Genomic DNA, 25,564 nt, shown 5'->3' on the forward strand with positions numbered 1-25,564 from the left:
GAGTTTACTCAAATATTAGTGTGATAGCTCTTACTGCAGGACACTGAAACCACTGTGAAATGAGCCACATTAGCTCACCAGTCAACCTGTTGTGTGTATTGAACATTCATATTGGACTGTTCAGCCTTACCTATAGAGCAGGGATGGGCAACTTTGATGGGGGTGGGGCCACAAAAAATCTGAACTCATCATGAGGGGCTGCAGTGGCTCACGGATCTGCTTACCCACATCCATACCCACACATGCAGTCAGAGCCGGCCCTAGCCTTTTGGGGGCCCAAAGTGAAATTTTGTTGGAGGGCCCCACCCCCCCACCTTGCTAGCAAAAAATGTTTGCGGCCCTCCTCTTGACAGCAGAGAGAAGTTTAAGAGTTTATTTCTTGCAATTCTACACATTTTGCCATGGGCATTAGAGAAAATGTTGCAGTTTTAAAGCAAGTTTGCAGCAATTCTACACATTTTGCCTAGGGGCAGAAAGAAGATTTTGCAGTTGTATAACTATACTAAACAAAAACATAAATGCACCATGCAACAATTTCATTGATTGTACTGAGCTACAGTTCATATGAGGAAATCAGTCAATTGAAATAAATTCATTAGCCCTAATCTATGGATTTCCCATGATTGGGAATACAGATACGCATCTGTTGGTTACAGATACCTTAAAAAATGGGCCTCACAATGGGCCTCAGGATCTCGTCACAGTATTTTTGTGCGTTCAAATTGCCATCGATAAAATGCAATTGTGTTCGTTGTCCGTAGCTTATGCCTGCCCATACCATATCCCCACCGCCACCATGGGGCACTCTGTTCACAACGTTGACATCAGCAAACTGCTCGCCCACACAACGCCATACACGTGGTCTGCAGTTGTGAGGCCGGTTGGACGTACTGCAAATTCTCCAAAACGATGTTGGAGGCTGCTTATGGTAGAGAAATGAACATTCAATTATCTGGCAACAGCTCTAGTGGACATTCCTGCAATCAGCATGCCAATTGCATTCTTAAAAACTTGAGACATCTGTGGCATTGTGTTGTGTGACAAAACTGCACATTTTAGAGTGGCCTTTTATTGTCCCCAGCACAAGGTACACCTGTGTAATGATCTTGCTGTTTAATCAGCTTCTTGAGATGCCACACCTGTCAGGTGGATGGATTATCTTGGCAAAGGAGAAATGCTCACTAACAGGGATGTAAACAAATCTGTGCACAATTTGAGAGAAATAAGCTTTTTGTGTGCATAAACAAATTTCTGGGTTATTTTATTTCAGCTCATGAAACATGGGACCAACACTTTACATGTTGCGTTCATATTTTTGTTCAGTGTAATTTCATGCAATTCTATTCATTTTGCCATGGGGTGGAGAGAGACTCACAGCTGTCATCGCTGCCAAAGGTGCTTCTACAAAGTATTGACTCAGGGGTGTGAATACGTATTTAAATGAGATATTTCTGTATTTCATTTTCAATACATTTGCAAAAATGTCTAAAAACATGTTTTCACTTTGTCATTATGGGGTATGGTGTGTAGATGGGTGAGAAATATACATATATATTTTGAATTCAGGCTGTAACAAGAAAATGTGGAATAAGTCAAGGGCTATGAATACTTTCTGAAGGCACTGTATGCCCCCAATGCAATTATGCAGTCTAATACACCCACAGTGGGATTTGAACTGTTTTTATACTGTTTATTATTAAATTAATTAAATCTATTTTTAAGTTATATAACAACATTCCAATCTTGTTTAGCATTCTCTAGTCCAAATATGGAGCCTAGCTGGGCTCCTCGCTTGTGCCATCAAACCCCTGCAACTTATCCAGCCCGCCTGGTCTTCAACCTTCCCATGTTCTCCCATGTCACCCCGCTCCCCTGCACACTCCACTGGCTTCCAGTCGAAGCTCGCATCCACTACAAGACCATGGTGCTTGCCTATGGAGCAGCAAGAGGAACTGCCCCTCCCTACCTTCAGGCTATGCTCAAACCCTACACCCTAACCCGAGCACTCCGTTCTGCCACCTCTGGTCTCTTGGCCCTCCCACCCCTACTGAAGGGCAAAAAATATTCCACTATTTGTATCCGTTCATGTTTCAATGAGGGACTTTTATTTTGAAGCCGAACCGCAAATTCCACTATTGTGGCTAATCCTAATTGTGGCTAGATTCACACAGGTACTGTACAGCGTATCAGAATTCTGAACATGCTTGAGTGAACGAGACCTGATTATGAATGGCTCGTGCATTCATAAAATCGCTATGACGGACGAGTGGGTGTTCTCTCCATACTCTGGGAAGATTTACCGTTGGAATTATACTCAAACAAAATAAGTTCAATTATTTTCTTTATGTTGTAACCGTCATGAGGGAAAATGTAAGGAGACAACAATTCACTTTAGTATCAACAATGTAGCTGTTGTGTTGGCAAACTGAGACGAGATGATTTTCAAAACGCTCGCAGGTAAAACTTCAGTCGTGGGGCTTCGTTTACCGCAGACATTTCTATTCTTACTCGTTCTCGGAAGTCTGGGGTTTGGAGCTTTGTTCTTTTTGCCTGAAACATCTCGTTTGAAACGTATTTTTCAACATAATTCGGACAGCTCGGCAGTTATCACCGACTCTGTGAATGGACAACGTGCACAGCCCATCTCACCCATTGGATATGGGCTCATTAGAGCCCCTCCGTTGGATATTGGAGTGCTACGTTCAAAATCACAACTTTCATCTTCAAATGGAAAACAGAGAAATAATAACAAGGGAAGGAGTCAAGGAACAGTTTCAATGGAACATATGTCTGAAGGTGACGCTGCCGACAACAAGGTGCATACAAGGGGCGTGGTCGTATCGAGTCGCGCGCGCTCACCTGTGAGGGTGAAGTTGAGGAATTGTATGCTGAAACCGCCATATGGCGCAAATTATGGCAAACCTAGTGATCCTGAATCTCTGCAGCGTCGGGAGAAAGTAAAAGAGGTAAGATTCGGTGGTAAGTGGTGGTGGTGATAGGCCAATGCATTGCCATATGGTAGCCTAATAGGATAGGATAACGCTTTTCTCCAGACAGGTTTATGTGGAGGCAGGAGGACAGTAATAGCTTGAGCAATCAATGTCTTTGAGCAAATAACTGTTAATGGCAACAACATGCTTGAGGCTATAGGTCTACTCAATGATTCACACTTTTAATTGAATTAGGATTTAATGTGCATTTTATACCAAATAGCCAAGATTCTAGCACAGCCCCCAGACTGAAAACGACATGTTGTCTCCTCACTGAGGGAATGCAGTTGGCATCTTTTTAAAAGCCAGACAAATTCATCAGTATATATATATCTCCAGATCAATAATGGTGCTGCATGGTAAGTGTGTGGGGGGCAGGGGTCATAAAGCCTACTGTACAGACCTCTTGCTGTAATGCTGGTTGATTGGCTGGGCTGCTCCATTCATCCAGACACTGGGGTTATGTCACTAATGTCACCCTATTCCCTATATAGTGCACTACTTTTGACCAGAGTCCTATGGGTAGTAGTGCACTATATAGGGAATAGGGGGCCATTTGGAACACACATTGGGCCTCATTGTTCTGGGGCACAGGATCCTGACTGTCAAACATGATGATTCTCCTGACTTCAACAGTCATATCCGCTGTTCACCCTAGCCTTTACCTGACACTACTTATTACAAACATCTCCAAAGCCTCCCACACACACACACATACACACACAGCAACTAGGGGGGGTGAATATTCCCACACACAACGTACAGTAGCTTCTTTCATTCAAACAGAGAATAGAGACATATTAATTACCCGGCAAGCTATTTGCAAAGCCCATGACTGTAGACCAACTGTAGACTGAGTGATCCATATTGCTATTCAGCCACGATTCTCCTGAATGAAACAGAAGCTTTTATTCTTTTGATCAGTTTTTCATAAATAGGGCTACTTACAGTCAAACAGAAGCTTTTATTCTTTTGATCGGTTTTTCATAAATAGGGCTACTTACAGTCAAACAGAAGCTTTTATTATTTTGATCGGTTTTTCATAAATAGGGCTACTTACAGTCAAACAGAAGCTTTTATTCTTTTGATCGGTTTTTCATAAATAGGGCTACTTACAGTCAAATAAGCTTTCTTTTATAGAAATAGAGGGTCAAAACATCAGAAAGCTATTACAGTATCATATCAGTTAAGAATTGTACTGCCAGAGATTGGTCTTGGGTTCTTGTGCATTTCTTGGCAAGGAGAATGTGATTTATCTTTGGCCTCATTTGGATATGAATTGTGTGGAAGTATAAATGACATTGACACGGCTGCAACAAAGTGAAACAAGCTTGAATGTCAACCTAAAACCCCTTCCATTTTTATACAAGGTCTTTCTTTCTTCCAAAGTTTCCTATCAATGGATGTTCTGTGTCATTTCAAACCCCTGGAGGGGAAATAGGGCCATCTGATACTTTATTGAAGGCAGATAATTCAGAGGTGCCAAAGATCCCATCCAGAATAGGTCATCTTGATTACAAAGGTCAACCCCAAGGCTTTTCCGGTGAAAGACCATGAGTAGGCCTGTCTATCTTCCTCACTGGGACTGCTGTTTTGATGAATAAAGCAACACATCATCTCCAAAACTCATCTCTCCCTACTCTGTCCACCTGTCTCACACATTGTCCTATCACCACACAAGCCAGAGCCAGTGTCAACAGAACTACAGCCTTTTTATTTTATTTTATTATTTTTCCCTAACGCAGTTACCTACAGTTACCTCAAGATAACTGCTAATCTATGCCAAGAGGTAATAAGAAATTAACTGATAAACAGTTACTGCTTATTGCAACTCACTGTTGGTAGATTGTTGACAAGGACTGCAGGCAGAGGAGTTGTTTAATGGAGTAGGTTATTCGCTCTTGAGATATAAACCGACATGTTAATTAGGCATATTGAGAAGCATATTATGCTAATATAATGTATAAGCCATTACATGCATTAGCCTAAGCCATGTGAATAAGCAGGCTGAGGAGAGGAATGGATGTTGGTTGTTACTAATGTCACTGCTGGTTCCAGAGGGAGCCCTCGGATCACAGAGATTTGATGCTTGAATGACCTCATCCTATTGCAATAATATAATTTCATGGAGATTATGAAACGACTGCAATGAGCTGTTCAATTTTGATATTGAAGCTAATTAAAGGTTTTCATCTGTTTGTTTATTATGACTAAAACAAGTATACATATTTCACTGATATTCTACCACATGTATTTTTATTTCAGATGATGAAGTTTGCTTGGGACAACTATAAGCGCTACGCATGGGGGGAGAATGAGCTGCGACCTCTCTCCAGGAATGGCAATGATGGCAGGACATTTGGTGAGTAAATGGCTCCCTGGACGTACTATATGGCATTCCAGTACATTGCTTCTGAACATACTGTATCTACATGGAAGTTTACAAACTAATGTCTCTGCAGTCAATGTCTCTGCAGTCAATGTCTCTGCAGTGCAGTCCATAGCAGTTAATGTCTCTGGTCTGCAGTGCAGTCCATACTGTGTGTGTGTTTTGGTGTCACAGGTGGTTTAAGAGGTGCCTCTATCGTGGACTCTCTGGATACCCTCTACATTATGGGGCTTGGTGAAGAGTACCAGGAGGCCAAGGAGTGGGTGGAGAACAACCTGAACCTCAGTGTAGTAAGTGGGTCATTTTTCCCTTATTACAATTAATTCATGTTGTCAGTGGGGCTATACATAGGCCACTTTAGCTGTTTAAATCTAATCCAGAACAGCGTGCAGACAGGTTGGAGTTGGATAGTTGGATAGGGATGTCACACTGAGAATACTGGACCTGCATATCAATCATGGTACAGGCATGGAGATTATGCCCCGCTGAGAAGAAAATGAAAAGCATCCTTAAATCACCCTGGAGCCAGACCTCCGACAGCTAGTCAGACAGAATAGAAAGTATCCCTTGTCTGTAATGAAAAGCAATCTCTCTCTCTCTCCCCGCTTCTCTCTCTCTCTTTTGCTCTCTCTCTCTCCCACAGGGTGGAGAGGCATCTCTGTTTGAAGTGAATATCCGCTACGTGGGTGGCCTGCTGTCTGCCTACTACCTAACAGGAGAGGAGGTGAGATCCATCCATCCATCATAGTTTATTCATCACATTTCTACATTTCTTAACAACGGTATTACTCAGGGCATAATGTCTCCCACCGTCATATGAAGCCTAAAGATATCTGTCTTCAGGAAAACAGCTCTACATCCTCTTGCCTGAGAATGTGGACGCTCAAATAAATGACCTAAGAGAATCAAAGAGAACCACCATCACATCTTTGGTTGATGTGTGCAGTTGTCAAAACGTATATATCCTAGAATGCATCGATCACGGACAGATTAGAGAATTCCATCAATACCACGCACACTACTGAAATTATATAGGTTGATTGAGTTCCGGAATTGATCCACGATCAATGCATTCTTTCTAGGAACTAAGCAGGCTCTGTCATAGAATGGTTCCATTGCAGTTGATCCATTGTGGGGATGGTCAGTTATCACAGCTGGGAACAGGATGAAGGACCAGACCAGGAAGTAATTAAGAAGACCGTTTTAGGGCCCAGTTGTGCCTTCTCTAATTAAACAGTGGCTTAAAATCTGGGGCTCAGAGTCAAGTGTCTCAGAGTAGGAGTGCTGATTTAGGACCAGTTTAGCCTTTTAGATTACAATGATTACGATAACATGGACATGGGGAACCTGATCCTAGATCAGCACTCCTACTCTGAGACGATTGACACATACGGCCCCCGGTATGAATGTTGGGAGGACATTCAACACCATGGACAGCTCCCAACAGCCTGTGTTTTTCTCCTTGTATGGTGATCAATTACACTGGGTGAGATTACAATATATTTTCAGATAACCATGGCAACATGACTACCAGTATTGCCTTCCTCTGCCAGAGCACTTTTCTTCACAAGGATGTGCTCTCAGTTCTTGATGTGAATACATGGCTGTGCAATCTCAAGGACACTTGTTCAAGCCTTAATAATCCAGCTCTCTCTTTACAATTATTTATCTTGATAGTCTTTTCAGAAATGAAAGAAAACATAAGATACTCATCATCACAGTCCCAGTTTCATTCAATCCTGCAGAGAGTTTTCTCAGACTTTTATATTGAGGGTTAATCAAGACTGCTTGTTTGTGGTTGCTGGCTGCTTTGTTCTCAGACAGAGGCAGTAATTGGTTTAGAAGAATGCAGCATTTCAGACAGCCAGAACACTGCTACAGGCTCAAGGTGTCCCAAGCTCATCTTTGACTCCAGCTTTGAACTTTGGCTTTACTTTGGTGAAAATCTTTATTTTAGCTGCATGGCATATTTTGTAAGTTGTGCTTGTGGATCATTAGATACTACTTATGTGGTCCACCTGGATACTAGGGCCGGGACGATACCAGTATCGAGATACTTGTTAGTATCGTGGCAAGGAAACAAAACACGAAGAGGGATTTAACTTCTTTAGGAAAACAGCCCTAATGTTGGAAACAAACATCATTATGTTGTCATCCAGAGTCACATGTATTTATTTTCCAAGCTATAGAACACAATATTTTACATAAAGCAGGTTTTAAAGGACCAAAGAGTTTGGTCTGCTTTGTGTTTTCATTTTTGCTATGGAGTAAATATTGTGATACTGGTATCGTCGCAGCCCTACTGGATATAACAAGGAGAGTCATTAGGCACCTTTCCTTTGGGGACATGCTGGACAGGAAACATTAAATGGGACACCAACTTTGCCACAGCTGGAGCCTATTAACACTCCCTGAAAAGTGATACACTGAAAATGTGGTTTCAGCATAGAAGAAAAGCTTGAACTAGATGCAGTCTACTTGGATACACTTATAACTGAATTGCAAAAAAATGTAGTCGAGGAAGACAAAAGGTGAACTACAATGAGGACTACAACACCCCTCCCCTTTTCTTGTCCCTTGCCAAACCCCACCCGCAACCAGACAGACACTGAGAAGAGGGCATGAAGCCCTGAGCTGTCCCATAAAGTCACACATCTACTACTTTAGATTAACTGAACTGAACTGAACTGAACTGACTCAACTGAGCTGTCTCAACTGAACTGAACTGGACTGATCTGAACACCTGTCTTGTCTCTCCAGGTGTTTAAAAGGAAAGTGGTGGAGCTGGGGAGAAATCTGTTACCTGCCTTCAACACTCCCACAGGCATCCCACATGGAGTTGTCAACCTGGCCGGGTGGGTAGAATTTCCTAGTCGGGTATACAATACCTCTTCTGCTGGAGCAGGGTAGTCTTCACTGAAGCAATATACGTAAACTGACACATTGTAGCTATGCTGTTGTAGGTAGCGTAATTCTTGGACTGTGTAAATAGATTGCAGGACTATATATCGTCATCTAAGTAGTTGCAGTGTGTCATCATGTGTTACACTTGATGAACTCTGGATTGATCAAATACCGGTAATGCTATTAAAACCACAGTGGAAGAGACATTTGGATCGGAGGGAGAGAGAGAATCCATCCTGTTCATCTTTACTCTAAATGCATTTTCACTGCAGAAGTGAGAGTCAATATATTCAGTTTTGCCTGATGGCCCAGCTCTCTCTCCTAGTCCCTAAGGAAAGTAGGTGTGAAGTGAGTGAGAAGTGTGAAGCAATCTGCCATGGCCATTAGAGCAAGGGGAAGCTAAGCTGATGCTTCTGGCAGCCTGTCAGCTTCCCTCTCCCCAGCTGTCAATCAAAGGCTTATCTGGGATCGATGTGTCAGGTGTCTGGGAATGACAGAGGCTCAGAGTGGGTGAAGATCAACATCCCCTCCTCCATATCTAAATATAGGATATTATGGAAGTGAATGAGGAACAGGTCTAGGAAGAAGACAAAGACTAACGGGTCAGGATCTGCTCCTCATCTATAGCAGAATAGACTCTTGTCATCATGATTATTCTCCAGGTTCTTTTATCAGAAAGACAAAATAATATTTCAGACATGAACCGTGCTGTCTGCTGACAACTGGACAAAAATAAGGATATCCAAGACACAACTATAGATTGTCTCAGCCTATGATGTTAATTCTATCCAATCAACACTTTTCTGTCACAACAAGTACCTATTGTCCCAGCCAATCAAGGCTTGTCACAATCAGAAATGATTATTCTGGGTGATCAAAGCTGGTTAGAGCTTACCACATATAATTCTGTCTGACTACAGCTATCTCCAATAACACTGTGAAATAATATGCCTGTGAAATTACTCATTTTAGGGCCACACACTGATATTTCCGCCATGTACAGTGGCAAGAAAAAGTATGTGAACTCTTTGGAATTATCTGGATTTCTGCATAAATTGTTCATAAAATTGATCTGATCTTCATCTAAGTCACAACAATAGACAAACACAGTGGGCTTACACTAATAACACATACATTATTATATTTTTCATGTCTATATTGAATACATCATTTAAACATTCACAGTGTAGGTTGGAAAATGAATGTGAACCCCTAGGCTAATGACTTCTCCAAAAGCTAATTGGAGTCAGGAGTCAGCTAACCTGGAGTCCAATCAATGAGACGAGATTAGAGATGTTGGTTAGAGCTGCCCTGTCCTATAAACATTTTTGAGTTTGCTATTCACAAGAAGCATTGCCTGATGTGAACCATGCCTCGAACAAAAGAGATCTCAGAAGACCTAAGATTAAGAATTGGTGACTTGGATAAAGCTGGAAAGGGTTACTAAAGTATCTCTAAAAGCCTTGATGTTCATCAGTCCACGGTAAGACAAATTGTCTATAAATGGAGACAGTTCAGCACTGTTGCTACTCTCCCTAGGAATGGCTGTCCTGCAAAGATTACAGCAAGAGCACAGCGCAGAATGCTCAATGAGGTTAAGAAGAATCCTAGAGTGTCAGCTAAAGACTTACAGAAATCTCTGGAACATGCTAACATCTCTGTTGACGAGTCTATGATACGTAAAACGCTAAACAAGAATGGTGTTCATGGGAGGACACCACGGAAGAAGCCACTGCTGTCCAAAAAAAACATTGCTGCACGTCTGAAGTTCGCAAAAGAGCACCTGGATGTTCCACAGTGCTACTGACAAAATATTCTGTGGACAGATTAAACAAAAGTTGAGTTGTTTGGAAGGAACACACAATACTATGTGTGGAGAAAAAAAGGCACAGCACACCAACATAAAAACCATCCCAACTGTAAAGTATGGTGGATGGAGCATCATGGTTTGGGGCTGCTTTGCTGCCTCAGGGCCTGGACAGCTTGCTATCATCGACGGAAAGAAATGAATTCCCAAGTTTTATCAAGACATTTTGCTGGAGAATGTAAGGCTATCTGTCCACCAATTGAAGCTCAGCAGAAGTTGGGTGATGCAACAGTACAACAACCCAAAACACAGAAGTACAATGGGGAAAAAAAGTATTTAGTCAGCCACCAATTGTGCAAGTTCTCCCACTTAAAAAGATGAGAGAGGCCTGTAATTTTCATCATAGGTACACGTCAACTATGACAGACAAAATTAGAAAAAAAATCCAGAAAATCACATTGTAGGATGTTTAATGAATTTATTTGCAAATTATGGTGGAAAATAAGTATTTGGTCAATAACAAAAGTTTCTCAATACTTTGTTATATACCCTTTGTTGGCAATGACACAAGTCAAACGTTTTCTGTAAGTCTTCACAAGGTTTTCACACACTGTTGCTGGTATTTTGGCCCATTCCTCCATGCAGATCTCCTCTAGAGCAGTGATGTGTTGGGGCTGTCGCTGGGCAACACAGACTTTCAACTCACTCCAAAGATTTTCTATGGGGTTGAGATCTGGAGACTGGCTAGGCCACTCCAGGACCTTGAAATGCTTCTTACGAAGCCACTCCTTCGTTGCCCGGGCGGTGTGTTTGGGATCATTGTCATGCTGAAAGACCCAGCCACGTTTCATCTTCAATGCCCTTGCTGATGGAAGGAGGTTTTCACTCAAAATCTCACGATACATGGCCCCATTCATTCTTTCCTTTACACGGATCAGTCGTCCTGGTCCCTTTGCAGAAAAACACCCCCAAAGCATGATGTTTCCACCCCCATGCTTCACAGTAGGTATGGTGTTCTTTGGATGCAACTCAGCATTCTTTGTCCTCCAAACACGACGAGTTGAGTTTTTACCAAAAAGTTCTATTTTGGTTTCATCTGACCATATGACATTCTCCCAATCCTCTTCTGGATCATCCAAATGCACTCTAGCAAACTTCAGACGGGCCTGTACATGTACTGGCTTAAGCAGGGGGACACGTCTGGCACTGCAGGATTTGAGTCCCTGGCGGCGTAGTGTGTTACTGATGGTAGGCTTTGTTACTTTGGTCCCAGCTCTCTGCAGGTCATTCACTAGGTCCCCCCGTGTGGTTCTGGGATTTTTGCTCACCGTTCTTGTGATCATTTTGACCCCACGGGGTGAGATCTTGCGTGGAGCCCCAGATCGAGGGAGATTATCAGTAGTCTTGTATGTCTTCCATTTCCTAATAATTGCTCCCACAGTTGATTTCTTCAAACCAAGCTGCTTACCTATTGCAGATTTAGTCTTCTCAGCCTGGTGCAGGTCTACAATTGTGTTTCTGGTGTCCTTTGACAGCTCTTTGGTCTTGGCCATAGTGGAGTTTGGAGTGTGACTATTTGAGGTTGTGGACAGGTGTCTTTTATACTGATAACAAGTTCAAACAGGTGCCATTAATACAGGTAACGAGTGGAGGACAGAGGAGCCTCTTAAAGAAGAAGTTACAGGTCTGTGAGAGCCAGAAATCTTGCTTGTTTGTAGGTGACCAAATACTTATTTTCCACCATAATTTGCAAATAAATGTATTACAAATTCTACAATATGATTTTTTGAAAAAAAAATCTCAATTTGTCTGTCATAGTTGACGTGTACCTATGATGAAAATTACAGGCCTCTCTCATCTTTTTAAGTGGGAGAACTTGCACAATTGGTGGCTGACTAAATACTTTTTTCCCCCACTGTAGGTGTTCTTCTTGACCTATTGGGGCAGTAAGCAAATTGAAGTGGGTCTAGGGTGACAGGTAAGGTGGAGGTGATATGATCCTTGACTAGTCTCTCAAGGCACTTCATGCCACATTTAAAGGTAATGAATTTTTACCGTTTAAATTACATCTTTATTGTTAAGCCTATATAAAAAAAAAAATCTATACAGAGACCCTTGAATGTCATGGTGTAATTCAGTTAACCAAACAGTATTAGTAACTTAACCTTCACATTTCAACTAATGTAGAATTTGCAAATTGGAAAAAAACATTTTTTTAACACATTTCTGAATGTGCCCAATGCATAATGTACAGTGGTGTGAAAAAGTGTTTGCCCCCTTCCTGATTTCTTATTTGTTTGCATGTTTGTCACACTTAAATGTTTCAGATCAAACAAATTTAAATATTAGTCAAAGATAACAAAATCCAGTTTTGAAATTAAGGTTGTTATTATTAAGGGAAAACAAAATCCAAACCCACATGGCCCTGTGTGAAAAAGTGATTGCCCCCTACAACCTAATAACTGGTTGGGCCACCCTTAGCAGCAACAACTGCAATCAAGTGTTTGCGATAACTTGCAATGAGTCTTTTACAGCGCTGTGGAGGAATTTTGGCCCACTCATCTTTGCAGAATTGTTGTAATTCAGCCACATTGGAGGGTTTCGAGCATGAACTGCCTTTTTAAGGTCATGCCACAGCATCTCAATAGGATTCAGGTCAGGACTTTGACTAGGCCACTCCAAAGTCTTCATTTTGTTTTTCTTCAGCCATTCAGAGGTGGACTTGCTGGTGTGTTTTGGATCATTGTCCTGCTGCAGAACCCAAGTTCGCTTCAGCTTGAGGTCACGAACGGATGGCCGGACATTCTCCTTCAGGATTTTTTGGTAGACAGCAGAATTCATGGTTCCATTTATCACAGCAAGTCTTCCAGGTCCTGAAGCAGCAAAACAGGCCCAGACCATCACACTACCACCACCATATTTTACTGTTGGTATGATGTTCTTTTTCTGAAATGCGGTGTTACTTTTACGCCAGATGTAATGGGACACACACCTTCCAAAAAGTTCAACTTTTGTCTCGTCAGTCCACAGAGTATTTTCCCAAAGGTCTTTGGGATCATCAAGATGTTTTCTGGCAAAAATGAGACAAGCCTTAATGTTATTTTTGCTCAGCAGTGGTTTTCGTCTTGGAACTCTGCCATGCAGGCCGTTTTTGCCCAGTCTCTTTCTTATGGTGGAGTCATGAACACTGACCTTAACTGAGGCAAGTGAGGCATGCAGCACTTTGGATGTTGTTGTGGGGTCTTTTGTGACCTCTTGGATGAGTCGTCGCTGCGCTCTTGGGGTAATTTTGGTCGGCCGGCCACTCCTGGGAAGGTTCACCACTGTTCCATGTTTTCACCATTTGTGGATAATGGCTCTCACTGTGGTTCGCTGGAGTCCCAAAGCTTTAGAAATGGCTTTATAACCTTTTCCAGACTGATGGATCTCAATTACTTTCTTTCTCATTTGTTCCTGAATTTCTTTGGATCTCGGCATGATGTCTAGCTTTTGAAGATCTTTTGGTCTACTTCACTTTGTCAGGCAGGTCCTATTTAAGTGATTCCTTGATTGAGAACAGGTGTGGCAGTAATCAGGCCTGGGTGTGGCTAGAGGAATTGAACTCAGGTGTGATAAACCACAGTTGAGTTGTGTTATAACAGGGGGGGCAAACACTTTTTCACACAGGGCCATGTAGGTTTGGATTTAGTTTTCCCTTAATAATAACAACCTTCATTTCAAAACTGCATTTTGTGTTTACTTGTGTTTATCTTTGACTAATATTTAAATTTGTTTGATGATCTGAAACATTTAAGTGTGACAAACATGCAAACAAATAACAAATCAGGAAGGGGGCAAACACTTTTTCACACCACTGTATGTGTTATTGCTGGTACAACTTCTACAGTACAGTGGGCAGCTTTCAAATGTTACATTTCTCTTGCCTGGCTACCCAGACTCCTTGCTCCGGCCAAACGCTATGCCAAACCCACGGACTTCTCCGAAATGGGTCTGGATCTGAGTACCCACCCCCGACCCTTCACCGAATGTGAATACATTGGGGGCCGTCTGATTGGTCCAGAAACAGATGGGTTGGGACACACGTCGGTAAAGTGGCTGTTTGAAAAATCGTAATTGGCTTTGATACTCTGATTGGTTAGAGACGATCCAATCGCTCCTCGTCACCACAAACAACTTCAATGATGGCAGTCTCAGACTATAGTATGTAGCAAATGACAGAGCAGCGGAAGAATTGTGTGAGTCGTCAGGCTAGCATTTCTCGCTCATGTCTGTTCCTGTGTTAGTGATTCCAGGAGGTCAACCGGAGGGGATTTAGGGAGGAGCAGTGTTCTAGCAGAGTTTGGAACCCTGCATCTGGAGTTTGTTCACCTGTCAGAACTTACCAAGGATCCCATTTATACAGAGAAAGTGAGTGCTGTAACTCTACGAGCTTCACATATATAATGCTTTTGTTTTGAAGGCTTTGAAACCAGATGTCTTGTGAAAATAACACGTGCTTCAAAAGAATACCCAATATTGACCTCAACTGTTAAATACATGAACTCATTTTTTGTCTCTCTCGCTGTCTGTCTTCTCTACACCCTCAGGTGATGAATATTAGGAAACATCTGAACCAGCTGGACAAGCCACATGGCCTCTACCCAAATGCTCTCAACCCAGTCAGTGGGAATTGGGAACAGCGTAAGTCACTATCTGACTATTGAGTGATTGTAGTCCTTCATTAAACTAAGAGGGATTACATTGTTCTTTGATGTTATTGTCCTGTCTGAAAACAGCCACGTGTGTTATATGGCATGGCAGATCATGCGTTATTTCTTATATTTTTTAGATTATGTCTCCATTGGGGCCCTTGGTGACAGCTTCTACGAGTATCTAATAAAATCCTACCTGATGTCAGACAGGACGGATGAAGTTGCTAAAAGGATGTACAATGCTGCTCTGGAGGTACACTTACAGTATAAGGTTGCATGCTATAACCACATAATGCTATAACAGCAGAAAAGCAATAGGTGAAGCATGAGAACAAGAACAGAACCATAGAACAAGAACAGAACCATAGAACAAGAACAGAACCATAGAACAAGAACAGAACCATAGAACAGAGCAGCAAAAGGGAAGAGAGGACGTGAAAAGAGGCAAAGACATTTGATGAAATTTTTTTTTTAATGGATATATCACGTTTTAGAATGAAACTCTTCACATGTTGTTTACTAATGATACCCATCTACTGTACACTGCTTTAGGCAATAGAGAAGAACCTAGTACAGAGGTCTCCTGGGGGGCTGATCTACGTGGCTGAGTGGAGAGGGGGTATACTAGACCACAAAATGGGTCACCTGGCCTGCTTCTCTGGAGGGATGATCGGGATCGGGGCTGAACACGGCAGTCCAGAGACCAGGCAGCACCAACTGGACCTGGCTGCTAATATCACCCATACCTGCCACGAGTCCTACAGACGTACACGTAAGAGCACATCTAGATATACTCAGAACCCAGTTTAAAGCCCAATTAGATGCCTTACAGGGTGTTGTAATTGACATGCTGTCATGGCATAACCACAATTCGTTAGTTAAAGTCTGAACCGTTTTTACTATAGGACCCCACAAAGAGGATGGATTCAAAATGAATCACCATTAGTTAATGCTTTTTTAATTACGTTTTTATTTATTTGGCTTTTCAGTATTTTACAGGCGAAGGGCGAAAACAAACAACAAATCCTCTACCACTCTCAATCCCATGCTCCAACAAAGCCCCATCCCCAATCCCAACCAGAAATGGCATTACATCATTAGTTCATGCTTGACAGGTTTAATAGTTAGTTAGTCACCTGTAAAGGTGTTAACAGTAAGAATCCACTAAGAGGATGGACTAATGATGAATTACCATTAGTTAATACTTAACAAGCTTTCCTAAATAGCATGACCAATAACAAAACAATAACAATGTCACATCTTTTACATAACATTAACTAACATTACACATTGTATTCAATTTCATTGCCTTTGATATTTACATGCCACAATTAAGTAACATGGCAACTTATGAAGGATGTGTTGGTGTCACACTGATCTCTCTGAAGGATGTGTTGGTGTCACACTGATCTCTCTGAAGGATGTGTTGGTGTCACCCTGATCTCTCTGAAGGATGTGTTGGTGTCACCCTGATCTCTCTGAAGGCCTGTGTAGGTGTCACACTGATCTCTCTGAAGGATGTGTTGGTGTCACCCTGATCTCTCTGAAGGCCTGTGTAGGTGTCACCCTGATCTCTCTGAAGGATGTGTTGGTGTCACCCTGATCTCTCTGAAGGATGTGTTGGTGTCACCCTGATCTCTCTGAAGGATGTGTTGGTGTCACCCTGATCTCTCTGAAGGATGTGTTGGTGTCACCCTGATCTCTCTGAAGGCCTGTGTAGGTGTCACACTGATCTCTCTGAAGGATGTGTTGGTGTCACCCTGATCTCTCTGAAGGCCTGTGTAGGTGTCACCCTGATCTCTCTGAAGGATGTGTTGGTGTCACCCTGATCTCTCTGAAGGCCTGTGTAGGTTTCATCCATATCTCTCTGAAGGCCTGTGTAGGTGTCATCCAGATCTCTCTGAAGGCCTGTGTAGGTGTCACTTCTGACATCACTTCCTCATCTGACATCACGTCCTGCTTCTCCTCTTCAGTGTACAGTATATGAGAACTGAAGCTTTAGTAGCCAGGACAACCCCCACCACAGCCAGTACATAAAACAAAACAGACACTGCGAAGACACACCAGTGTTAAGATCCAAGAGGGTAGAGTTCTGAGCTCCTATCTCGTTCTCAGTTGTACAGTTGTACTGATCATGTCTCCCAGACTGACAGTGGGGATGATGTACTGTTCTCTTCCTTCTCCTGTCTGTACGACGCTCACTTCAGTCCCATTGCTCATGTACCAGGTGTAAAACGTCACTGGTGGGTTGGCATCACTGCTGCAGCTCAGAGTCACCGACTGCCCTCCTCTCTTTCACCACTGACTGACACTGAAGTGTTCTTGGGGCCATATTTCACAACGGGTGTACCTCCAATGGGAGATTCTCAAAGCCTCTTACAATACAGAAGTAGCTGCCTGCATGCTCTTTTCTGACTGCCTGTAGAAACGTGACCTTGGACTTTGTTCTTGACCCGACTTTGTTCTCATACAAAAAGAAGTAACTGAAGTTTGGACAGGAAGTCTTACAGGAAGGAGATCAGGACTGATTCTCCCTCTTTTTCAATGTGAGGTGTAATTTTTACTTGTATGTTTGTGACAGATAGATTGACCCCAAATGGTCATGGTATGTTGTACCCCCTTGCGTTTTAAACGTGAATTTGTAATAACCTGAATCAGTCTCTCTCAGGTTGGTGATTCTCAGGGTGCAGTCTTTCTCCTTGTTACCATGGTACTCTTCCCGATCCGGAAAGTCCAATTATTTAAAAAAGATTTTTGACCAGATTGTGTGATGGTTTGATTACTGGGGTAATGTGTAATTGCAAGGGATTTTGACAGGTGTCTCGATGAAGGCACAGATGGTCTTGTGTTTATTACATCCCAGCAGTTACCAAGGAGACAATGTAGGAGAGTGGAGATCCTCACATGCTTTTACAGCACAGGAGTAACTGCCTGTTCCTTACTGCAAACTGGGTCTAGGTACAGGCTGATATTCAGGGTCTTTCGGTTGGTAAATGTTGTCCATTCTTGTACCAGATGTAGCTGGGGTTGGGATTGTCACTCAGAGTACAGGTGGTGCTACAGGTACTTTCTGTCCTTTTTTGCACATTGGCTGTTTCCTTTGTCACCTTAAGATCTGTGACAGTAACAGTGATTCCAGATTGAATGAACTTCCGTCCAGAGTTCTCTGACTGAACCATGAAGCGGTAGTCAGCATTGTCACTATTTCTCTTTGACTTTAAGTGCAAGAGAAGGAGGAGTTGGCTTCTAAAAGATTTCCCCAAATGTCATAAAGCCACTCAAAATGTCTGTAATACCCTTCGTCATCTGTGAAGTCTTCGGGAATGGTCTTGTCCTTCCGTTTCTTCTTGTTGTCATTGTTAAACCAGAAGAAGTCACATGTCCAGAAAAAGTCAGCATCAGGGAAATTGTAGCTCATGTTCACTGACGATCCCGCTAAGGCACAAACTTTCTTCTCATCGCAAATCACTGCATCTACATTCACCAGACTGGATGTAAAGGGGAACAGTCCTGTGAACATGCTTCTTGCCAAAGTGACGGGCATCAGTTAGAATGTGAAAGGGAGATCCTCCGATACCTGCCAACTTACTGGCAGTGCAGTTGAACAAGGTGTTAGTTTGATAATGTGTCTTAATACCTAATGGAGTCCAAGCTTCAGTTTCGGATACAGATCGGATTTCCTTTTTAAAGTGTGTTTATCAAGATACGTACCATACAGGGTGGACATTGAAGCCAAAATGAGTTAGATATTCATAGGTCCACATAAACATCCATGTACAGTGCATTCGGAAAGTATTCAGACCCCTTGACTTTTTCCACATTTTGATACGCTACAGCCTTATTCTAAAATTGATTAAATTGTTTTTTTCCCTCATCGATCAACACACAATACCCCATAATGACAAAGCAAAAACAGGTAAATAAAATAAAACATTTACATAAGTATTCAGACCCTTTACTCAGTACTTTGTTAAAGCACCTTTGGCAGCGACTACAGAAGCCACTCCTGCGTTGTCTTGGCTGTGTGCTTAGGGTCGTTGTCCTTTTGGAAGGTGAACTTTCGCCCGAGTCTGAGGTCCTGAGCGCTCTGGAGCAGGTTTTCATCAAGGATCTCTCTGTACTTTGCTCTGTTCATATTTCCCTCGATCCTGACTAGTCTCCCAGTCCCTGCCTCTGAAAAACATCCCCACAGCATGATGCTGCTGCCACCACCATGCTTCACCGTAGGGATGGTATTGGCCAGGTGATGAGCGGTGCCTGGTTTCTTCCAGAAGTGACGCTTAGCATTCAGGCTAAAGAGTTCAATCTTGGTTTCATCAGACCAGAGAATTTTGTTTCTCATGGTCTGAGAGTTGCCTTTTGGCAAACTCCAAGCTGGCTGTCATGTGCCTTTTTACTAAGGAGTGGCTTCCGTCTGGCCACTCTACCATAAAGGCCTGATTGGTGGAGTGCTGCAGAGATAGTTTACATTCTGGAAGATTCTCCCATCTCCACAGAGGAACTCTGGAGCTCTGTCAGAGTGAGCATTGGGTTCTTGGTCACCTCCCTGACCAAGGCCCTTCTCCCCCGATTGCTCAGTTTGGCTGGGCGGCCAGCACTAGGAAGAGTCTTGGTGGTTCCAAACTTCTTCCATTTAAGAATGATGGAGGCCACTGTGTTCTTGGGGACCTTCAATGCTGCAGACATTTTTTGGTACCCTTCCCAGATCTGTGCCTCGACACAATCCTGTCTCGGTGCTCTACTGACAATTCATTCAACCTCATGGCTTGGTTTTTGCTCCGATGTGTGCCTTTCCAAATCATGTCCAATCAATTTAATTTACCACAGGTGGACTCCAATCAAGTTGCGTGTAGATTGATGAAGATTTTTATTTTATTTTAATCCATTTTAGAATAAAGCTGTAACGTAACAAAATGTGGAAAAAGTAAAGGGTCTGAATACTTTCCGAATGCACTGTATATGTACAGATATGCATATGGGTAGCCTATAGACATATCCAAGGACATATAGAGTAAAGTGTATTTATAAAAGTATAAAGTATTAGAAGAGCGTCTGCAAGTAGTTGCAGGGAATGAAGTTAACCTATAAGATTGTAGGACTCCCTTCTCTATGCACATACTACATATACATTTTAGTCATTTAGCAGACACTCTTATCCAGAGCGACTTACATTTTTTTCATTTTTTTGTGTTTTCATACTGGCCCCCCCGTAGGAATGGAACCCACAACCCTGGCGTTGCAAGCGCCATGCTCTACCAACTGAGCCACACGGGGCCCTGGTCTCAATCCCTGAGTGTAGCACCTTGGCAGAAACAATTACAATCATACAGTTCTCTCTCTCTCATATGACTGTTCTCCAGCATATTACATAATTATGCACAATAATAAAATATGACATATGCACAATACAAAAAATATCAAATATGCACAATATGACAAATATTAAATATGCATATCCAGTGTTTTCTAAACAGGTGCTGGAGATCAAACAATATGTTTAGCACAATGCATTGTCAATTCTAATCCAACCGAAAATCCAACAGCCACTAAACTGGGCCCAGAGGTGTTCCGGTTTGATGATGGAGCGGAGGCCACAGCTCCCAGAGTAAACGAAAGGCATTACATCCTGAGGCCAGAGGTCGTGGAGAGCTACATGTACATGTGGAGACTGACCCATGACCCCAAGTACAGAGAGTGGGGCTGGGAGGCTCTGGAGGTCAGGCCATACGTTTATATAAATGATAAATACAGTACAATAAATTGACCTATGATCCAGTGATACATTTCCTCGCAGCCCATTTTGATACTGTAGTCCTATGTGTGATTACCCTGAAGTAACATAACCTTAAAACCAACTGCATGTAGAATGGAAATGATGGTCTGATTCTTGCAGTTAGTTAAAGATGGGATTGTACTTTTATTTTACAGGCTCTGGAGCGACACTGTCGACTTGCCACAGGGTTCTCTGGTATCATTGATGTCTACGGCCATATAATCCAACACGACAACCTGCAGCAGAGTTTCTTTCTGGCAGAAACACTCAAGTGAGTGAAGGAAAAGATACAAGCATAATTTGTGTTATCTTTGTCATTTCTCTGTGTTTTTCATTAGCAATAACCATAACATAACACTATTGTACAGAGTTTGTCACCTGTGTCCATTTTTACTTTCGTTCTCTGTCTATATATTTCATCTTAATTGTGTTTTCCTCTCCCTCCTCTATCTTTGTATTTTCTCTGCGCTTTACACTGGCAATAACCATAACATAACAGTATTGTACACTATTGTATAGAGTTTGTAATATGTGTCAGTGTTTGCTTCCTTTTGTACCCCATTTTAATAGTGTTTTCCTCTCCTCTCTCTGGTGTGTTACAGGTATCTATACCTGCTGTTCTCTGATGACGATCTCCTGCCTCTGAAGGACTGGGTGTTTAACACAGAAGCACACCCTCTACCTGTCATCCCCAGGAACTGCTCTCAGAAGACAGAGGACACAGACCGTTGGCCTGCTTGACAGGCTTATAGGGCTCCATTGAAATGGACCACGTATGGTGTATGTCCACTATCTGGCTTAGCTCCAGTGTTTGTCCCAAACATTTTGCCTTTGTTTCAATTTCTGAGGCCTGGCCCAAAAAAAGCCCTAAGAAAAGATAGGGGGCCCTGTTTCTGGCCCTAGTCACTTTGATTAAACTGCAGGAGATGGATGGTCAGTGAGACACATATCTCTGTGGAAACTGTTGAACTGATTTTGTCTTCACTGTGAAAGCTGTTGTTGTTTCTGTGAATCATCAGAAACCAACAATAAGTATATCTGACTGTCTACTTCTTTGCCTCTGTGAGGAAAATTCCAATGTCACAGCGAATGAGCTGAACGTCAGCTTTCTGAGTGTCAATATGTCTTTGTGATACATCCATTGTGCATTAAATCTGTCTGCTATGACAAAATATTGGTTTTTCAGTGTAGGATTTTCTGTCCATGCCAGTTATTTTTCTTATCAGATAATTTCACTAATTGTAAGTCGCTCTGGATAAGAGTGTCTGGTAAAGGACTAAAATATCAATTTAAATATTTCTGATGGATTTCAGCACTTCTTTTATCTCTGTCTTAATTTCCTCTCTTGTCAGACTCTCACGATGCAAAACACTCCTCATCGATCAATGTTTATCCTAAACACAATCCATGGCTTGGAAATTGATTTATAGAAAGCTGCAGTCCCATGAGAAAGAGCTACATTGTTCATTAGGGCCAAAAAGTGAACAGAGAGCTTAGTGAAACTGATTACATGCTCACAACCCCACACCTCCCTCACTTTCTCTACATGTGCAATATCAATTAGATTACCCTGCATTACTCAAATGACTTTAACAAATAATATTTGATTTCTTCCCTGAAGGCTAAGTTGATTACAAATCTGTGACTAGTCATTAATTAATTTCAGTAATATTAAGATAGGCTACCGATTTTTAAATAGTATTTTCTATGCTTTATTTGATAGATGAGAAATGGGGAGATATATTAAAGGAAGACAACTTGAAGAGTAGATTCAGGGTTTGAACCCTGGTGTCATTGTATATGTGCAAATAGCCATGAATGTTTCCACTCAACTACAGGGGCTGTGTATTTTTTGTAGGACTTTGGATGTTACATTAAGTAAATATTCCCTGATGAACACAGGGCAGTGAGGGCATGGCCCTCCCACCGGTTACTGTGGCATGAGGAAATACCTGCATAACAGGGAGGCAAAATCCCTAACATGGCAACGACCAGTGTGTGTGGGTGGGGAGAAAGGGAGAGAGAAAGAGGGAGGAGAGAGTTATTTCTTAATAAAGACACTTGTCACAACATATTGATTTAGCATCCATTTGCCTTGAGTTTGAACAACTGCCTGCTGCTAATCCCAATACTGAGCTGGACAACAGGACCACTGAGCTGGACATGGCATTCAATGGAAAATGGAAAATCCACAGTCAGAATAACCATGAAGAGTTTCTTAAAGCAATGGGTGAGAACTCACATACACATTTCTTAGAACAATCTCATGAGTGTGTTCAATGGTAGTACTGTATTCTAGAAACTTTGTCAATAATGGTTGTTTTTTTATGTCGCAATTATGTTCTTTAGCTGTCCCTGAGATGTTGGTCAAAATGATCAAGGGTGTCAAGCCAACGACAATAATTGAGCAGAAGGGTGACAACTTCACCATCAGAGTTGAGACTCCTCTCCGTACTGTCACCAACTCATTCACTATAGGGAATGAGGCAGAAATCACTGCCATGGATGGGAGAAAGTTTAAGGTAATTCATAATTCATGAAATTGTATGTGACGTGCATGGACCTATGGTCATGACTCTGCTTGTTCAGCAGCCAGGAGAGTGGGAGAGCATCACAAAGCTTTGTTTATTTGCATGGTGCTATGTATCTGTCTCCTTTGTTGTAGTTTGATATTTACATACAGTAGGTGCAGCTGCAGCAGGGTGTGTGAGTGTTTTGTGTTTCCTCTCTGACCCATAGTGTACTGCCAGACTGGAGGATGGGAAGCTCATCTGCGATACAGAGAAGTTCTCCCATGTCCGAGAAATCCAAGGGGAGGACATGGTTGAGGTAAATGTCATCACTACGCTTTTAAATGTATTACTGTAATATAGTTGCATTAAAATAAATTTAATTGAATGCACTTTGTCCTAATGTCCTAAGTTAGGGGTTAGCACTAACCCAAGCCCCCCCCCCCCCCCCCCCCCCCCCTAAAAAAAGAAAAGAAAATGAATTGCCTGCCCCATTCAATCTGTGGTAGTTCATTCATGTTTTTCTGTGTTAGTGACTGTCCTCTTTCCCAATTTTTCAGACTATCACTGCGGCCTCTACAACCCTAACCAGGATAAGCAAGAGAGTCTGATCTCTAAAGCCACAGAGACAAGGATTACATTTTCAATTAATTAATTTAATTAAAATACCTTTTATCTCAGTTAATATAATAGCTATAGTGGTGTAATGCAAAATATTACATTAAAAAGACAAATGACTCAATAACATTGCATCTGCTCATTTTCTGTGTAATTTAGACCCAGGCATTTTAAAAGCCCCAAAGCAAATGTATTTCTCTAACAAAACCAATACAAAATGGATAGCTTTCCCTGCCACCTTGTGGTTGTTGAATAATCTGCAATCATTGTAGTACTGCAACGAATGTCAACTTGTGGGATCATATTATCACTTTATCATTAACTAGCAAATGTGGACAACCATGACCAGTTCATAAAATATGAAATAAACACGAGATTATCTGGATTTTATCATTTAAAAATTCCTCAACAATTTCAAGGAATCCCAATAGGGAAAGCAACAGCTAACATCGTCATCTTCATCCTGTAAAGCAAGAACACAGACAAGAAGACTTTAGAGGAGAGGCATTTTACATGATACCAATCAACTTTTGTGACAGAATTCACACTGACTGTGGTTATATCCCAAATTATATCCCAAATGGCACCCTATTCCCTATGTAGTGCACTGCTTTTGACCAGGGCCCACTGTGGATTTTCCATTGAATGCCATGTCTAGTTCTATATCGTGGAGCTCCGCCCCATAGGGGAGCTCTGCTCCTATTGGTTTACCCACTGCCCTAAGGCAGCATCAGCCTGAGACAAAATTATGCACACACCTGCAGCCAATAGGAGTACAGGTGTCCCTATAAGAGGGGATGCCTCCCCTCAATCAGCCTCCCTTTATCTTCAGCGACTGGACTAGACTGAAGAAGCCAAGAAGAGACGAAGAAAAGAAGAGAAGACTCAGGACGAGAACGCCATCGAATTTCCAGTCATCGACGTCGTCCTAAAATGAGCACACCAGGAGATTTTCCACCCCCAAAAGCTCTTTTCAGAGCTCAATGCAGATGCTCCTCCATGGCGGCCGGCGACTCCCACGACTTATGTTTCGTGTGTCTAGGGTCCCAGCATGCCAAAGAGGGCGTCTGCAATCCCCCTAACTGCGCCTCCTGCGCCCTCCTTTCTAAAAAGGAGAGGAAGCAGCGTTAGGCGTTTTTTAGGGAGGATATCCCCCTAGAGGACGTGCTGTCGATACTAGCCTCTGCTTCAGAGGCGTCATCAGACGGCGCAGACTCAGGGGATGATGGGGACTATGAGGAGGAGGCTGACATTCCAATGGAACAGTCAGACCCCGTCCCTCATACATTCAAGCCCCCCTTTCCTTTGGTTAGAGAGAGGGATTGTAGTTCCTATGGTGATGACGACACGGGCTCTGAGAAGTCAGAAGCCCTGTCCTTCACCGCAGCGTCTCTGAGAACGGACTTTCCGGGTCTCATTGAGAGAGCTGCTAGACGGCTGGAAATACCGCTGCCCCCTATTCCCTCCGCACCAGAGGTTGACTTAATGGAGGGCGGCCCCTATTCCAGGCCAAGAAGAGCGGCAGAGCCTTTAGCTCCTGCCATGCCTTCATTGGCGAAATACGTCGAGGGCTCATGGGAGGCACTTTTAGCGGCGCGTTCGCCGGCTAAAACGTACCTCCCATTCACTAGAGTGGAGGGAAGGTTCCAGGGCCAAGCTAAGGGAATCCCCAGGTTAGAGAGCGCCATGGCGGCGTATCTCGTACCGGGTTCGAGTCCCTGGCCCTCTTCCAAGAAAGCCACGTTGCCATCTCAGAAGGACCGTCTCACAGCACAGCTGTTAGAGAAGTCCTTCAATTTGGGAGCCCAAGCTGTAGCAGCAGCTAACAACATTGCCCTCTTGGCAGCCGCTCTGTCCCGTTTAACCACGGGTAAGACAGAGC

The 25,564-nt window shown here is 42.6% G+C and overlaps 2 protein-coding genes across 2 annotated transcripts; both read left to right on the forward strand.

The window, feature by feature from the left end:
• The first annotated feature begins 2,178 nt into the window (after positions 1-2,178).
• Positions 2,179-21,734, forward strand: LOC311132666 (mannosyl-oligosaccharide 1,2-alpha-mannosidase IA-like). The gene is made up of 12 exons (XM_084165934.1): positions 2,179-2,966; positions 5,256-5,352; positions 5,554-5,669; positions 6,023-6,103; positions 8,140-8,234; positions 14,383-14,497; positions 14,677-14,770; positions 14,919-15,034; positions 15,334-15,553; positions 20,325-20,497; positions 20,710-20,825; positions 21,157-21,734. Exons 1-12 carry the CDS (start codon positions 2,436-2,438, stop codon positions 21,293-21,295), a joined length of 1,893 nt encoding a protein of 630 aa, XP_084022060.1. The 5' UTR covers positions 2,179-2,435; the 3' UTR covers positions 21,296-21,734.
• Positions 21,735-22,628: 894 nt separating this feature from the next.
• On the forward strand, positions 22,629-24,067 carry LOC311132841 (fatty acid-binding protein, liver-like). The gene is made up of 4 exons (XM_084166195.1): positions 22,629-22,784; positions 22,904-23,076; positions 23,294-23,383; positions 23,625-24,067. Exons 1-4 carry the CDS (start codon positions 22,718-22,720, stop codon positions 23,673-23,675), a joined length of 381 nt encoding a protein of 126 aa, XP_084022321.1. The 5' UTR covers positions 22,629-22,717; the 3' UTR covers positions 23,676-24,067.
• The last annotated feature ends 1,497 nt before the right edge of the window (positions 24,068-25,564 follow it).

This window comes from Coregonus lavaretus (assembly GCF_964263955.1).
Source record: "Coregonus lavaretus genome assembly, chromosome: 7".
NCBI lineage: Eukaryota > Metazoa > Chordata > Actinopteri > Salmoniformes > Salmonidae > Coregonus > Coregonus lavaretus.

Coding starts and splice junctions, on each gene's coding strand:
- LOC311132666 (XM_084165934.1), top strand. CDS start 2,436: ATGATTTTCAAAACGCTCGCAGGTAAAACTTCAGTCGTGGGGCTTCGT. Junction 15,035..15,333: donor TGTACAATGCTGCTCTGGAG/GTACACTTACAG, acceptor ACACTGCTTTAG/GCAATAGAGAAGAACCTAGT. Junction 20,498..20,709: donor GGGGCTGGGAGGCTCTGGAG/GTCAGGCCATAC, acceptor TTTATTTTACAG/GCTCTGGAGCGACACTGTCG.
- LOC311132841 (XM_084166195.1), top strand. CDS start 22,718: ATGGCATTCAATGGAAAATGGAAAATCCACAGTCAGAATAACCATGAA. Junction 23,077..23,293: donor TGGATGGGAGAAAGTTTAAG/GTAATTCATAAT, acceptor TCTGACCCATAG/TGTACTGCCAGACTGGAGGA. Junction 23,384..23,624: donor AAGGGGAGGACATGGTTGAG/GTAAATGTCATC, acceptor CCAATTTTTCAG/ACTATCACTGCGGCCTCTAC.